The sequence below is a fragment of the Colletotrichum orchidophilum genome, assembly GCF_001831195.1.
Source record: "Colletotrichum orchidophilum strain IMI 309357 chromosome Unknown Scaffold_87.1, whole genome shotgun sequence".
NCBI lineage: Eukaryota > Fungi > Ascomycota > Sordariomycetes > Glomerellales > Glomerellaceae > Colletotrichum > Colletotrichum orchidophilum.
The window spans coordinates 82,921-98,045 of NW_019173043.1; the positions used below are offsets into that span (position 1 = coordinate 82,921).

At 51.5% G+C, this 15,125-nt stretch overlaps 6 protein-coding genes across 6 annotated transcripts; 2 read left to right on the forward strand and 4 right to left on the reverse strand.

Moving 5' to 3' along the window:
* Positions 1-1,415: 1,415 nt before the first annotated feature.
* CORC01_09535 (major facilitator superfamily transporter) lies at positions 1,416-3,257 on the forward strand (the record flags this gene model as incomplete). Its single annotated transcript, XM_022621164.1, has 1 exon — positions 1,416-3,257. The coding sequence occupies one exon, from the start codon at positions 1,416-1,418 to the stop codon at positions 3,255-3,257; it is 1,842 nt and encodes a 613-aa protein (XP_022472310.1).
* A 2,281-nt stretch (positions 3,258-5,538) lies between these two features.
* CORC01_09536 (uncharacterized protein) lies at positions 5,539-5,697 on the reverse strand (the record flags this gene model as incomplete). The annotated part of the gene is made up of 1 exon (XM_022621165.1): positions 5,539-5,697. The coding sequence occupies one exon, from the start codon at positions 5,695-5,697 to the stop codon at positions 5,539-5,541; it is 159 nt and encodes a 52-aa protein (XP_022472311.1).
* Positions 5,698-6,717: 1,020 nt separating this feature from the next.
* On the reverse strand, positions 6,718-8,365 carry CORC01_09537 (methyltransferase domain-containing protein; the record flags this gene model as incomplete). The annotated part of the gene is made up of 11 exons (XM_022621166.1): positions 6,718-6,878; positions 6,946-7,208; positions 7,296-7,433; positions 7,507-7,544; positions 7,595-7,617; positions 7,687-7,815; positions 7,873-7,891; positions 7,967-7,989; positions 8,046-8,136; positions 8,202-8,252; positions 8,321-8,365. 11 exons carry the CDS (start codon positions 8,363-8,365, stop codon positions 6,718-6,720), a joined length of 981 nt encoding a protein of 326 aa, XP_022472312.1.
* A 1,055-nt stretch (positions 8,366-9,420) lies between these two features.
* On the forward strand, positions 9,421-11,306 carry CORC01_09538 (cytochrome P450; the record flags this gene model as incomplete). Its single annotated transcript, XM_022621167.1, has 6 exons — positions 9,421-9,622; positions 9,711-9,907; positions 9,970-10,316; positions 10,407-10,532; positions 10,611-11,100; positions 11,169-11,306. 6 exons carry the CDS (start codon positions 9,421-9,423, stop codon positions 11,304-11,306), a joined length of 1,500 nt encoding a protein of 499 aa, XP_022472313.1.
* A 557-nt stretch (positions 11,307-11,863) lies between these two features.
* CORC01_09539 (uncharacterized protein) lies at positions 11,864-12,289 on the reverse strand (the record flags this gene model as incomplete). Its single annotated transcript, XM_022621168.1, has 1 exon — positions 11,864-12,289. A coding segment is annotated over one exon (426 nt), but the record flags the coding sequence as incomplete, so codon positions are not given.
* A 379-nt stretch (positions 12,290-12,668) lies between these two features.
* Positions 12,669-14,335, reverse strand: CORC01_09540 (methyltransferase; the record flags this gene model as incomplete). Its single annotated transcript, XM_022621169.1, has 9 exons — positions 12,669-12,711; positions 12,766-13,329; positions 13,394-13,431; positions 13,522-13,559; positions 13,641-13,770; positions 13,823-13,845; positions 13,919-14,004; positions 14,064-14,098; positions 14,141-14,335. The coding sequence occupies 9 exons, from the start codon at positions 14,333-14,335 to the stop codon at positions 12,669-12,671; spliced, it is 1,152 nt and encodes a 383-aa protein (XP_022472315.1).
* Positions 14,336-15,125: the final 790 nt, after the last annotated feature.

The following is a 15,125-nucleotide window of genomic DNA, read 5'->3' on the forward strand; positions in this document are numbered from 1 at the left end:
CGCGGCAACGTTGTAGCCATCAAATCGGCCGGGATGTTTCTTTGTAGTAGAGGCGCGCCGAGGTCGTTGGTTGTGACTGCGGGTAGCTTGATCGAGTCAAGCAGATGTTCTGCCGACGTCCTTCTTTGGCTGTGAGTGGTACTTCACCACAAGTAAAGAGGAGCAGATGAGGAGCAGATGAGGAGCAGATGAGAGACAAGGGAGAGAGACCGGCTTGTGTGTTGGCCAGTTGAGTGCCGAGGGATGGGTGGTGGGATCATGAATGCGCCACGACGGCTTGGGAGACGTAACCGTTTGCGGTATCGATCGCAGCGGTTCGAGGTTCCTAACGGCGCACGCTAAATCAGATAAGATGGATCTGATAAAAAAAAAATCTCTGATGGCTTGGAATTTACATGGTCCTTGATCCCTACACTACACCAACTTTGACACGCCAAAGGACTTCAACTCCGAAGTCTGGAGACCCTGGACCAGGGATCAAGGCCGCGCTAGTCTGTTAACTAACAAGATGCGAAAAAAATCATCACGGCTAGCGCAAACTGCGTCGGCTGGATGATGGATCGACTGGTTCGCCCCTCCCCATAGGTTCCCAGTCTCTCTGCCTGGTCCCCCCCCCCCCCCCCCCCCACCCCCCCCGCCCGCCCCCGCCGCGCCGGGCCACCGTCACTCGTCGCGCCGCCCCCACCCCGCGCCCCCAACCCCCCCACTAACGAACTCCCCCCCCCCCCCCCCCCCCCCCCCCCGAAATGGCTCCGATGGGCGAAGATGGGTGGTGCGACCATGATTGGGCGGCGCGCAGCCTGCCTACGAGCCTGAGAGACAATTGATAAAGCTCTAATCGCCATGTCAGAAAAGCAAAAAAATGGCCTTGGATGTAACCTCACCTCTTGCTCCCTGTTGTCCCTGCAGGCGGATTCTCTGAATTTTCTTCTCCCTCTTTTCTTCATCCCGTACCCGGCCAGGCTATCCTCTTGATTGTGCCTTGTTCTTCTTGTTCGAGAATAAAATCCGTTGCGCAAGGCGTTCATTCCATCTGTGTCATTGAGCGGACGCGAACCTCTAGGAACGCTTCCTTCACCTGCGTCCCGACTCACTCACCGCATCAGTCAACGCTCACCGGGACGCATTGACCCTCGGTGTGTCACAGTTCCTGCCGCAGACCGCAAGACCGTCACCGGAGCTCCCCCCCGACACCTTCCCGAGTGAGTGCCGCCGTCCGTCAAAGGTTCCTCAAGGTTGCCGAGTGGCACGGAAGAAGGAAGTGGAGTTCTGCCGACTTTGTTCCGTGGACCTTGCGAGATCCCACTGCCTGTCGCCCTGAGCTGCAATTCGTGGTTTGCGAGCTCTTCCAGGTCTAGCACTGACCCTCGACCCAGGCTCTCTCTCGCACCATTCGCCTCATCTGAGTATTCAAAATGGGTCTTTTCGGTCGCAAGAAGGAGGCCGAGTCTCCTTCAGACATCGTCTCGCCTACCGCCGAGGCCGCCTCACCAGAGAAGAATGCTCCTCTCTCCCACAGCAGCCCTCCGCCGCCGCCGCCGGCGTACGAGTCCAACGACATCATTGGCGAAAAGTCGCCCGGTGTCGCGAGAATCGAGGCTCTGTCCGCCGCCATCACCACCACTGACCGCTACTTCATCTTCTTCGGCGTCTTCTTAGTCGCCTACGCTTATGGCCTCGACGGAACTCTGCGTTATGCCTACCAGCCCACCGCCACGAGCAGCTACGCCACGCACTCTCTCCTGGCCACCGTCAACGTCCTCCGCTCCGTCATCGCCGCCGCCGCCCAGCCCACGTCCGCCAAGATCGCCGACGTCTTTGGCCGTGTCGAGCTCATCTGCGTCTCCGTCATCTTCTATGTCGTCGGCACCATTGTTGAGGCCTGTGCCACCGAGGTCAAGGCCTTTGCCGCCGGCGCAGTCATTTACCAGGTCGGCTACACCATGATCATGCTGCTCGTCGAGGTCATCGTGGCCGACATCACCTCCACCCGCGCCCGTCTGCTGTTTAGTTACATCCCCGCGTTGCCCTTCATCATCAACACGTGGGTCAGCGGTAACATCTCTGCCCTGGTTCTCGGCCAAAGCACCTGGCAATGGGGTATCGGCATGTGGTGTATCATCTACCCCTTCTGTGCCCTCCCCCTCATCGTCAGCTTGTCCATCGTCGGCCGCCGCGCCAGAAAGCAGGGCCTGCTTGACGCCTACGCGTCCCCTTTCCGCATGCTTGGACCCAAGAAGTTCCTCGTTGAGCTGTTCTGGCAGCTCGACATTATCGGCATTATCCTGGTCATCGCCGTCTTCGCCCTGATCCTGGTTCCTCTCACCATTGCCGGTGGCTTCTCAACGACATGGCGCGAGGCTCACGTTATTGCGCCCCTCGTCATCGGCATTCTTTGCATCCCAGTCTTCGTTGTGTGGGAGATGAAGGCCAAGCACCCTCTCGTTCCCTTCTTTTTGATGCGCGACCGTGGTATCCTGGCACCTCTTGGTATTGCGCTGGGCCTCAACTGGGCCTGGTACATGCAGGGAGATTACCTCTACACCGTCTGCATTGTTGCCTTTGACTTCAGCATTGCGTCCGCCACCCGCATCACGTCGCTGTACTCATTCTGCAGTGTCATCGCCGGTTTTATCCTAGGCTTCATCGTCTTCAAGGTCCGCCGCCTCAAATACTTCATCATCGCCGGCACCATGCTCTTCATGGTTGCTTTTGGTCTCCTGATCCACTACCGTGGCTCGCCCACGTCCTCCGGACAGAGCGGTGTCATTGGCGCCCAGGTCCTCCTCGGTATCGCAGGTGGTATGTTCCCCTACCCTGCGCAGGCCTCGCTCCAAACCACCCTGAAGCACGAGCACCTCGCCATCATGACCGGTCTGTACCTTGCCACCTACAACATCGGATCCGCCTTCGGCAACACCGTCTCCGGAGCCATTTGGACCCAGGTTTTGCCTTCCGTCCTCGAGAAGAACCTTGCGCCCTTTGGCAATGATACTCTGGCTACCGTCACCTATGCCCAGCCTTTCGTAGCCATTGCTGAATACCCCGTCGGAACTCCAGAGCGCGCCGCCATCATTGACTCGTACCAGCACGTCCAGCGTCTGCTTACCATCACCGGTATCTGCTTGACTGTACCTCTCATCGCTTTCGCCTTCCTTCTGAGGAACCCCAAATTGAACGACGAGCAGACTCTCGCTGTCGAGGACAACCCTATGGGCGGCGCGGAGAACACCGACAACCTCGCCAACAAGATTTGAGGATCAGATCTGGATGTGCCAAGACTGGCGATTTGATGATTTCACGTATTTGATTTTTGGATATCCGGAACCTTTGTATATTTACCCTTTAATTAGAGAACCCCAACTAAACTGCGTCAAGTTGACCTCTTCTCTCCAGGTGTAAAAAGATTCCTCCTTAAGCATACATGTAACCACCTGCCTATCATTACCAAAGGACCCTAAACCACGTTTGAGTTGCCTCGGACCGTGATCCATCTCTGTTGACATTGTGTTTGATCGCTAGGGTTTGAGAAGAACGCCTAAGTTCATCAGCGTCCAGGACCCCTCAAGAGTAAGTAGTAGTTTGGGGCTGGCAAACGCAGGCTCACAGTGTGGAATTGTCCGTGACAAATATTGCCGACTCAGGCCCAGTACAGGGACAATCTCGTAATCTTGGGGATATCCAGGGTTGTCTTGCATTCATCACCCGAATTAATCCAGTAGCAGTAACTGTCATGTTCATCCCCAACGCAAACAATGCGACGTAAATCCGAGATGTTGTATATTTCGAGGGTCCCTTTAGCGCCCACGCCTTGAGGGCGATAGTACTTGAAGTCATTGTTGTAATGATCGAACTTTCCGACTTCGTCGTAGAGAGACTCCAAGTTATTTGGCGACTTTTCCTTTACAGCTGGAGCACATGCTTTTGTGATTGTTGATGTTGTTTCGGCAGAGCCCGTGGATGCGGCCGCCAAAAGGATACTGATAAGGGAGATCTTCATCTTCATGGTCGTGCGCGACGGTGGGCCTGTTGGTTGTTTCAAAGACTGATGGATTGGGGTGGTTTTTAATAAATGTAAATGCGTGGATAGCAGTTGGTCGTTCTTGAGCGAGCTGGGCTGAAGCTGTCTTTTATAATCGCTCGTTACGGCATCAAAACAAACGAGCGGGAACAAAACCACGCTCAAGTTCATCATCACAATAAAATGGTTCAATATCTTAAGGTTTAGGTGCCTCTTTTTCCCATCCAGTCTGGATATGAAGGTCTCGCGGTAAAGCCGGTAGTCAGTGCAATGGAGCGACCTATGTCAACCCTTGCAGTCCAAGTGGACGACTTGGGCTGAAACGAGATTAGCAGATCCTGAGAAAAAGCTGGTGTGTCCCGTACGCCAAGGAAATTGCAGGGGAAGAGCCTATCTGACTCGCGTGCTGCCTCGATGTAGTTCATATCCGTATCCGTACTCTCCGCGTATTAATGAGCATTAATATGGATGTTGGCCTGTATGTTCATGCCCCTACACTGTGAACCTATCGGAGCAGCCTAATGTCTTTCCTTCAATCAAATAGATTTTAGTTCCTCTACTACTCTCTTTCACTCTTACCTATTCATAGCCTTTGTTGACTTCAATAAGTGTTATTTTAAATTTAGGCTTTACTTTACATACTATTTTTAAGGAATGTAAAGTACTCAATATAATAGTCTCTTTCAAATGTTATGGAAATCTAGTCTTATTATTACCACTAAATTTTAGATACTTCAACATGAAACGGACGGCGCGCGTGACGTCAGAATATTCTTGTGGTTTCACTGAGGTCTCTGCCTCCGGCGCCTCTTGGTATATGATGCGGTGTTCGAGGTTGTAAAGATCTCCATTCGCAAGTGGAGAGGCAGCCAACGTCCAGCCAGATGAACGAGGTCTGAATGCTCCTCGCGTGTCCAAGATTGGACTCCCAGACTCCTCGGCGGGTGTGGACACTGATAGTAGACCTTGTGGGCGAGAGCTGACTGGCGCATTGCTCATGGTTCACAATGTTTCCAAATGTGCCACACAAAGAGAGAGAAAACCCTCCGCCGGCCTCGCCGGTCGAGCATCGGTCGAGGAAACACGATGCCAAGGCCTATAAAAGGCCCAATAAGAGGCCTAATTTGTTAAACTCTTTATCAAGCTTGGCATTCTATGGGCAAACCTTGCTCCTCCTTTTCAAACTAGGCGGTAATCTTGCCCTCGTCAGAGCGTATCGTAACTCTTTCGGCAATTCCAAGCACGAAAATCCAGTTTCTGTGTAGCGGCAACCAAGTCCTAAGCTCATTGATTTTGAGAGGGTCACCAAGACTCGGATCAACGCCATGCGGTTTTTGACCAATACACAAGACTGAATCCAGCCTGCCGATTCTGGTGACACGGTTTGGGCTTTGTTATCCCAACCGAGCTGCTGGCCTGCGAGTTGAGGCTCCAATCTGAGTTCAGGGACGCGTACGCGTCGAAAGAGGCGGATGGCTGGGGAGGCGCGGAGGCCTTGCGGGACGAAAACCCCAGTTTCAGCTTCTCCTTTCTCCAATTTGTCGAGTGCTTGATGCCTTTCCGTCTGGCTTGCTCTCTATATGAAGAACGGTCCGAAAAAGACCCCTCAGAGCGAGAGGAGCGAGGAATACAGCGACCCACGTACCTGCCGTGGACGCAGTGTCCAACCAGACCATGGTAATGGACCAAATCGGAAGAGACGCTGAGTCGTTTGATGAGCGCTTGAGGTGGCACCCGGCTCCTGGGATTTGGATGTTGTTAAATTTCTCGATGGGAGGAACGGAAGAACTAAACTCATGTCATAGATGTGACTGCTGCGGGGAAGTGGGATCGTCGTCGCTTTTATCAATGAGGAGGGTTTATCCAGAATTCTTGCGGGCAGCAGGCAACAATCCAAGCATTCGTCATTGTGCACAAAGCCTACTTGCGACACAATACGCAGAACTGATTGAAGTGGTGCGCTTTTTCAATTAAATTTGACAGCGAACCAGATATCCGTTGTAGTCGAGGCTGACAGACGCATCTATATCACACACTTCTCACCGTTTATCGGCCATACTCACCATGCGTCATGCACGAATCCATAGTTTCGACGCCTACAGTGAGCGTTCCCAAAGACTTCTCGTTGTCGGTCACTCTTGAAAACGTAACGACTTACGATCCTGTCTTGGAGACACTGCTAGACACTCACCTTAGGCTGAGGCTTGCCGTCTGGTCCGTACACGGTGCCTTGGATCGGGTTGTCCTAATTTCGATTACGGCGCCGAGGCATGTATCAGGAGAAAATTGACAAGAGCCTTTGTAGAGAGTCCATCTGGGTTTCCTGATACCGTTGCAAATTGTACATTGCAGAGATGGTCAGGAAAAAAAAGTCTTGCTTTCACCGTCCCTGAACGCCATTGAGCCACCTGCAAAGACAATCAAGGCTTTTGTCGATCAATTGACCGATGTTTGTGCTTTGTGAACACTTTCGAAGGACGATCATTACATCCTACATGAATTGAGAACAAGCTGTCTTCTTTCCGACGTAAGAGACGCGTGCGCATCGCGTCCCAATGTGCTGCTGTCATTCCACCGATGCTTCTTCAGCTCTGGTGCTCTGGCTTTACTCCGGCTTTTGTGCGTAAACCACATATCTAGAATCCTGCTGTTAGATAAGCTCAACGGTGACAAGGGAATTCAAAAAAAAAGGTCCCTCACACTGGCCACCATCCGTGTATCGACCTGTCTTTCATATCTTTCCTGGCGCCCACCAAGAAGACCTCGAGCTGCTCAGCCGACCAACCCAGCGCCCTAGTGAAGAGGGCTAGGCTGAGTCCCGACAAGCCGTTTCCTAGGTTCTCGTACGTCCACATGCCTTTCAAGAAAACTCAAATTTTAGCATTGAAACTATGAGAAGCACACACACAGAAAAGCGACCTTACCTAGTTCCTTGTACTTTGGGTCCTTTGGCCACGGGTTCGACGGCCATTTGTAAATCTTCTCCTCAATGTTGGAAAATCCCGCCTCCGCCAGCTGCTCCTTGTAAAACTTGCAGCTGTCGAGCGGTCGTTTCCATATCGCTGCTGCCTCGAGCATGTGGGCTGCCCACTGTTGCGTTGCGCATTCCGGGGTGACTGTGCCGTCGTCGCTTTGGAGGTCCAGGAGGATGTCGGATAACTCGATCCAGCCTCCTGGTTCGAGGTGGCTGTTGCAACCATGTGAGTTACCGCAAGGTACTGGGAGGTAAGGAGAGAGTTCTTCAAGGCCAGGCGCTGGAAATCACTCGACTTACTCGAAGCTTTGGCGGATGAACCTTGGCCAGTCTGCGATTGAGCCTGTGAGCATTCGGCCAAAGACGAAGTCGAATTTGTAAGAGTAGGTCCAGTCGTCTTCCAAGTCGTCAATGTAGAATGTGACGTTTGGAGGGACGCTGGCGTGCGATTGATTAGCTTGTCAAAGCATCTTGGTCGGGGTTGCAGAATCGCCATTCTGATTGTGCTTACAACGGCGGTTGTATTGGACTGAGATCGACGCCAATGATCTACCAGTCTTTTAGTCACGAGCGTTCAGTGATTCTCTTGACGAGCTTACCAATGTCTCTTGGTGATCGTCGGCTGTTGTTGATGAGGGCATGCTGTTCAGTCATGCAGTCTTCAAATAGTAGACTGGAAGCGCTGCCTTACCAAAGTCCATTGCCCAAATTCCCGTTCCGGTTCCCGCATCCAATACTCGTTTTAATGGCTTGTCTCGGCCAGCTGGTGATACAAACAGCTTTCCATCAAAGGTAAGCGTGTATAAATGGTGTTGAAGATCTAGGTGCACGGATCAGTATCCTTATGAGGACAGAAAACAGACTGCCCAGTGCTAACCTAGTCTCTCATTCTCGACCTGAATATCCAGACGCGATCACGTTAGTCCTTGAATGAGTTCGGACGAGCTCTTGAGCTGCTAAAGAAAACCTACCGCGTCATTTGGCAGTACATATCCTGGGAAAAGATATCAGCCGTGGAGATTTCATAAAGACGGAAAATTGCAAACTCACTTCCTTCTCGATAGGCGTGATATGTTCTTCCATTTTCTTCGCGATAACGCATGATGCTGCTGGTCATGGACGCAGATGACCCAGGCACAGACTGCGACACGGGTTAGTTTACGCGTCCCATTTCCACCTGCGGACCGAGGCACAATAGCAACTCACCACTCCCATCGCCGAGTCGCTGTCATCATTGCTGTCAATCCCGTCTCCATTCTACCAAAGCAGTCAGTATTGGGACAACTCATTTGCGTGTCGAGAGACCAAAGACGGCTAAAACTGACATCCGGCTCAAGCGGACCAGTATTCGCCGGCTCTGGATCCGCCATAGTTATACCAGTCGGGGGCCGAGGCGGCTGAACAGATACGAACGATGGACCCCGGTGGCTTCAATGCTTTTTATGGGGTGTCAATTCGGCTGGTCAAGAGATCGATCGATCGCAACATTGTGCGATGGAAGAGAACATAAAGGTGAAACATGGAAAAATGTGAGAAAGGCTGAGGAAGTTCCAGAAGGAAAAAATAAAAAGAGACCCAAGCTCTTAACCGCCGGATCGAAGATTAGGCGGAGTCTAATTGGACGGCTGAGCTGTGCCTCTTCGTAATAAACCAACGGGCAATCAACAAGTTGCAGATCAGGAGATTCAAGTTGGTTCACCGCTTACCCCCTCTGCCCTTCTCCTCCATCTAGCGAGAGCACCCTTGGGCAAAGCCCCGATGAGGGTTGCATCATATTCCCCGGTAGACGCGTCCGCTGACAATAGCCATTACCGATGGCGATACATAGTGTACCTACGAATAATACTGGAGGGGGTGAACGGAGGGACCGGGCAAGGGGAGGGACGAAAACACGGCAACGATCTCATTGGATCGCAACCCCGTCATGCCGGCCCCTGCTCCGTGCGGGAAGGTTGCATTCCCGAGTCTGCCGTGCCAATTGCCCAAGCCGCATAAGGACTAAGGTAGCTAAGAGGGTCTAGAACCACTGCAAGTGCCGATGCTATTGGGCAGAGACCCCTGAACGGACGACGGTATCGTCATGGGTCGCTCACTCTGAAGTCTTCAAGAGGTTTTGGTCACATTTCGGTGTCATTGTCGCTTCTATTGCCGTACCGTTGAAGGATTTGACCGTCGTATCGATGCCGTCTCTCGGTCAAAATATTCCCCAGCTCCCCCCCCTCCCCTCTCTCCCCATCCCATCCACACCGTACCGTGGCATCCTTGACCGAGGGGAGTTCGTCTCAGGATACCTCAGACTTTCTTATTTTTCCCACTCCTATGCATGGCCCGAGACACCTGTTTCTCCTCTTACCCACCCCCAATTCCCTTGATCCAACCCTTTTTTTAATGCACGAATCGGTTCCTCGTGGGCTCGAGTGTGACCATGAGTCGGGAATTCCTCACATACGCCAGCATCGCAGTCTCGGCGTTCATCGCGTACAATGTCGTATCCATTACTCGCCAGTACCTGCGGCTGCGGCACATCAAGGGGCCACCGAGCGCCGGGTTCTCGAAATGGTGGCTCGTTCGCGCCGTTGGCGGCGGTAGGACGCACCTCGACTTTTATGAGGCGTGCGAGAAATATGGTGCGTTTTATACTTCAAAACCCCCTTCCTTGGGCTTGCGCTGAAGCGCTTGTGAAAATAACCGTTTTCCCACTCTTCTGCCGTGCAGGGTCAATAGTTCGTGTCGGGCCGAATGATCTCATCACGAGCGATCCGGATCTCATGAAGCGCATGCTTAATGTGCGGACGACGTACAAGCGATCTAATTGGTATGATGGGATGCGACTGAAGCCTGGCCAAGACAATGTCTTGTCTACGCGAGATGATGAGCTGCATAACAAGCTCCGGTCAAAGATGGCCGCAGGTGTAAGCAACTGTATAAAACATGTATAAGACCCAAGACTCGATAAGCTAAGATGAGACAATAGTACTCTGGCAAAGAAGTGGAAGACCTCGAGGCCAAAATTGACCAGAATGTCCTGCGTCTCGTGGGCTTGCTTGAAAAATATGCTTCCCACGATGAAGCTTTTGACTTTGGAGCCAAGGCGCAATACTTCACCCTCGATGTCATCTCAGACCTGGCTTTCGGTGAGCCATTCGGAGACTTGGCAACCGATTCGGATGTCCACGAGTACATCAAGACCATGGAGCAAAACATGCCCACGATCCTCGTGACGAGCGTCCTGCCATGGCTTCTCGCGCTTCTCTCTTCGCCTCTTTTCAGGAGTATGATGCCGTCCGAAAAGGATGCCATTGGTGTGGGGAAGACGATGGGGTAAGCCAGAATTCCGGTCAAATTTGCCGCCCATGCAGTTACCTTTGACCGTCACCTTTGCTCACATTCGGCCTTCTCCGCCGGATCTAGTATCGCCAAGAAAGTTGCATCAGAGCGTTTCGGACCAAACAAGAAGGTGCAAAAGGACATGCTCGGATCGTTTGTCGCGCGAGGACTCACACAAGCTGAGGCCGAGTCGGAGATTCTCATGCAATTGTAAGACTCTTTATGCCCCATCCAGCCAGGCCGGCGGCCTCCCCACCACCGCGAGAATCTTTGTAACATTGAGAGAAGATTGGCCGGCTCCGATACTACCGCGACTGCCATTCGGGCAACCATTCTTCACATCATCACAAATCCTCAAGTCACCGCTTCCCTGCGCGCCGAAATCGACGCCGCTAAGCTCTCGTGGCCCGTCGTCTCCGATGCAGAGGCCCGTGAGATGCCATATCTGCAGGCCGTCATCAAGGAAGGTCTTCGCATCTTCCCCCCCGTCACTGGGCAGATGTCAAAGGAGGTCTCCAACGGGGGCGCCGGCGATGACTTCAAGGGCGTCCATCTCCCCGAAGGTACCCGAATCGGGTACTGTGCGTGGGGGATCTTCCGCAGGCAGGACATCTGGGGCCAAGACTCCCACGTCTTTCGGCCAGAACGCTGGCTCGATGCCGACACGGAGCAGCTGCGTTTGATGGAGGGTACGCTGGAAATCGTATTTGGGTACGGCCGCTGGCAGTGCTTGGGGCGGAATGTGGCCTTGATGGAGCTGAACAAGGTTTTTGTTGAGGTAAGTTCTTCAGGGCTGAAAAGTACGCGGTCCTTGTGAAGTCGAAGGCTGACAAAATTTCCCATTAGCTCCTGAGAAGGTTTGATCTTATTCTAGTCGATCCCACAAATCCATGGCACTCCGTCTGTAGCGGTGTCTTCTTACAATCCCAATATTGGATACGCGGATATACAAGACAATCACCGAGTAAGAATCTCGCATCCTGATTAGCTACTTGGGATCTTCAATAGCCACTTATATAATGAGTCTCTCGATAGTCTAGAAGACCGGTACCTAGACACGGTTTTACTGCTGACTAGCTCGTGTAATTCACTTTTTTACTACCCTCGACCAGATTAGAGCTGTCTATCAATGTATCCCACGGACTCGTCGAAACTCAGCACTTTGTAATTTATATTGCTGTCTGGCTACTGTTTTAGAAACAGAAATCAAACTTTCCGTTGCGAAGCTTTTGTTTTGAATTTTCATGGATGGAAGTTTATTGACTCAACGTTGCCAGATTCTGAGGTAATGAGTCGGGCAATGGCGAGACGGGTACTCGAGAACTGGAGGGATATCCAGCTTCGAGCCTTCGGCTTACCTCTGACACTTTGAGAAACCTTTCTAGAACAAACTGATTCGTTCGGCCATGTTGAAGCTCAGAGAAAGTGCACCATGTTCGTTTACTATACTAGATGCACTTTGCGCGAACCTCATAGTTGTCACCGGTAATAATTTGCTTTGCAACTTTCATGTCGCATCCTCTACACACAGCTTCGTATTGTCAAGGATACAACACCCATATACCTTGCACGCCCTTTAGGACCCAATTTTCAAATACTACCAAGTAAAAGCCGGAATCAGTGGGGGTTTTCCCATTGTTGTTGGAATATATATTCAACCCTCTGTCGATGAGCAAGTTCACAATTTCTTGTGTGCGTCGCTTGGGCTCGCGGCCCTCAGCAGTGAAAGCGTACCAATTGTAGTTGAGGTCGGCAGCCACGTAATGATGAGAGGTTTTGCCTTCTGACTGCTGAGTATTCGAATCGACTGCTACTTCTTTACGAAGAAAACGATGTATTTTAACGTCTCGATTGGCATAGGCTTGATGGAGCGCATGAGCTTGGTCTCTCTCGCGAGTTATCAGGGATGACCCGGCTTTGATCAAAGCCTTAACAACCTCGAGAAGCGAGCCGGTTGAATCTTCAGCCAAAAAATGAAGCAATTCAGATTGAAAATTTCGCAAGACCTTCACTTCCCATTGGCTCGGTTTTCTGGGTCAGATAGACCGGTGATCTCTCCACAAATTTCTGCGTTCCTTGGTGGAACATTCATAACGACAAGATTTCTGTCTCGCTCAGCAGTTTCAGAGTGCTAGAAAAAGCCACCGACTACTTTATGAGATCCTCGAGAAGGAATGCTGACTGCTACAAATATGGTCATTGTAGGTATGTGGCTATCAGTACAGATAAGCGGCATTGAAAAACATGCACGCAATCATAAGCAAAATGCATTGTTGAATTGGAAATGCGTTACCTCAGGAAGTTGGGTGTCTTTGGGGGAACAAGAAACTTCCAGAAACGACTAGGTCAAGCAGTTTCCTCTACAGGCTTTTGAGCAACCACGCTATGGCTAGCTCCTTGTTAGTTACAACACCCTCAGTCTACAATTTCCAAAAGGACTTACATGTCAAACTGAGCATGGAACTTATGAACCGTCTTCAATTCTTTCCGCACCTCAGCAAGCAGAACCTCGGCCTCAACTTTCGTCCACCCCAGCAAACCACAAATTACCCTCATGGAAAACCCATCGAGTCCTTCCAAGATTTGGGCCAGGTTTCCCAACCCTAATTCCCGGTAGTGCGGATCCTTCGGCCAGGGACCGATCGGAAGGATGAACTTCTTGTGAGTCACGTTCTCAAAGTTGGCGGCTTCCCGGACCCATCCCTCGAGCTGAGGACCTGGGCGGCAATCACGGCCCGTGGAGGCGAGGGTGTCCATGAGCATCGAGTTCCACTTGAAGGTGGCGTGTTCCTCTTTCAAAGTGCCATCAGCAGAGTAGTATTTGCCGCTCATATCCGTGAACTCGGCCCAGCCTCCGGGGTTGAGGTTGTCGTAAACGTTCTTGATCAGCTTGGGGTAGTCGGCGATCGAACCGATCATGTAACGGCAGAATATGAAATCATACTTTCGGTCGCCGATCCATTCGCTTTCAACGTCGTCGATCTCGAACTTGACATTGGGGGGAACCCTGTGGGCATGGCTTTTAGCTGTGGCCTTGCACGTCGAGTTCATGTTAAATCGGGAGAACCCACCATTCTGGCTGAATAGGACTCAAGTCGTTGCCGTAAACCTTCACAAGCCTGCGTTAGTTTGGGCATGATGCTCGAAACTGCATATGCTGATTCTAAGGTGGTGGAAAAGAGATGAGAGTTTTGCGTACTTCTGCATTGGGAAAGAGGTCACCCATTTCCATGGCCCCTCAACCGTTGATATCGTAGTCAGTACCGTTTTCATCGTCTGGCGTCTCAAGACATGGCCGATTCCGTGCCGATAACTCACAAATTCCGGTCCCGGTTCCAATGTCCAAGATTTTGTGGACGTTTTCCTTCTCAAGGGGTGCCAGGTAAAGTCTATGTCCCAGCATCTCGAGTGTAAGGTTGTGTGACATGTCAAGGCGGGCCATCTCTTTCTGTATCGGTCAGATTTCACTAGGGCTGTCATCAGGAAAGACGGTCTCTTACGTCGTCGTTTGGCAAGAAGTAAGCTGTAGAGTCATCATAATCAGATCAACCGTACGTTTATGACTTTCAAGTGAAGTGAAAAGTGTCCTTGATTACCTCCGGGGCGAAAAGCATGGTAGCGTCGACCAAACTCGGTGGGATAGTCAACAGCACTCGATGCCAGTGAAGCCGTGTACGAGGAGCTACTCAGAGTCAGACTGTCTTCCCATACACTGCGCAGTCTAGGGCTAAGGTGCGATACATCTGGTCATCGATGGAAGCGCCGTCATCAGTTTCCTGCGAAGTCTAGTCAGCTAATGCCGTCTCTCGGAAAATAACCCGGTCACAGACAGTAGCTGGGTCCTCCGCCTCCAATGCATCCGATGTTTCAACCGAGGCGGAGGCCGGAGGGTTGACCGGTAAGCTGCCCTGTGGACCATTGGGTAAGGCCGCTGTTGAGGTTTCAGCAGCTGCTGCCGGAGGTGAGGTTGCAACAGAAGGCGAGCCCGGTTGGGCCTCTGACGTGTTGGCCATCTTTGATTACGGAAAGTTGAAGGAAAGCAAAGCTAGTGCTGCTAGGTTTTTGAGGATGGAGAAGAAAGAGAAAAGAAAGAAGGAGAGAAGAGGGGAAACAAGTCTTACGACCAACGGAGGGGGTTGCAGACAAATATGGATGAAGGAACCGCTGTTGGTGCAAGCTGTTGGAGCAGGCTCTACTGCTTGACCCAATCACAGGTAACCGATTGACGAGGGTGCCGTTGCCGAGAACAACATTGTGATTCTTTTACTCGAGCCTAGTGATTCGGCGTGGGAAAGTCTATCACGAGCGAGATATCATCGAAGTCAAGGCAGACAAATCTTACTCACCCGGGTACGTCATACGGGTTTTGCCTCTTGTTTGAACTCGACACAATATCACCGATACCTGACTGGGTATGAAAGACGATTCTCATCTTTAGAATGTCACTCTCATTTGAGCGAAGCAAGATGTCTATGTTACAAATATTTATTTGTTTGGTGGGAGATACCCCTGGCATCCAAACCCGGAGCCAGGGACTCTAACATCCCATCTGCCTTATTGATACAGTTGTCTAGTTATGAAACATCGTACACATGCCCAAAAATAACCTTCTTGGGGGGTTGTCTGCTTCTCTTTCTTTTTTTTTAACGCCGCCCTGGGACCATCAAAGAAACGCCCCTTCTTGTACAATCATCAACGCCGTCGCGGTGCAACCAATCAGAATTTGCAAATAATCTCTCCCAAAAGGTTCTTCCCCATGCGTGACCGGTATTCTTGCATCGATGTTCACATCAAAATCCGGAA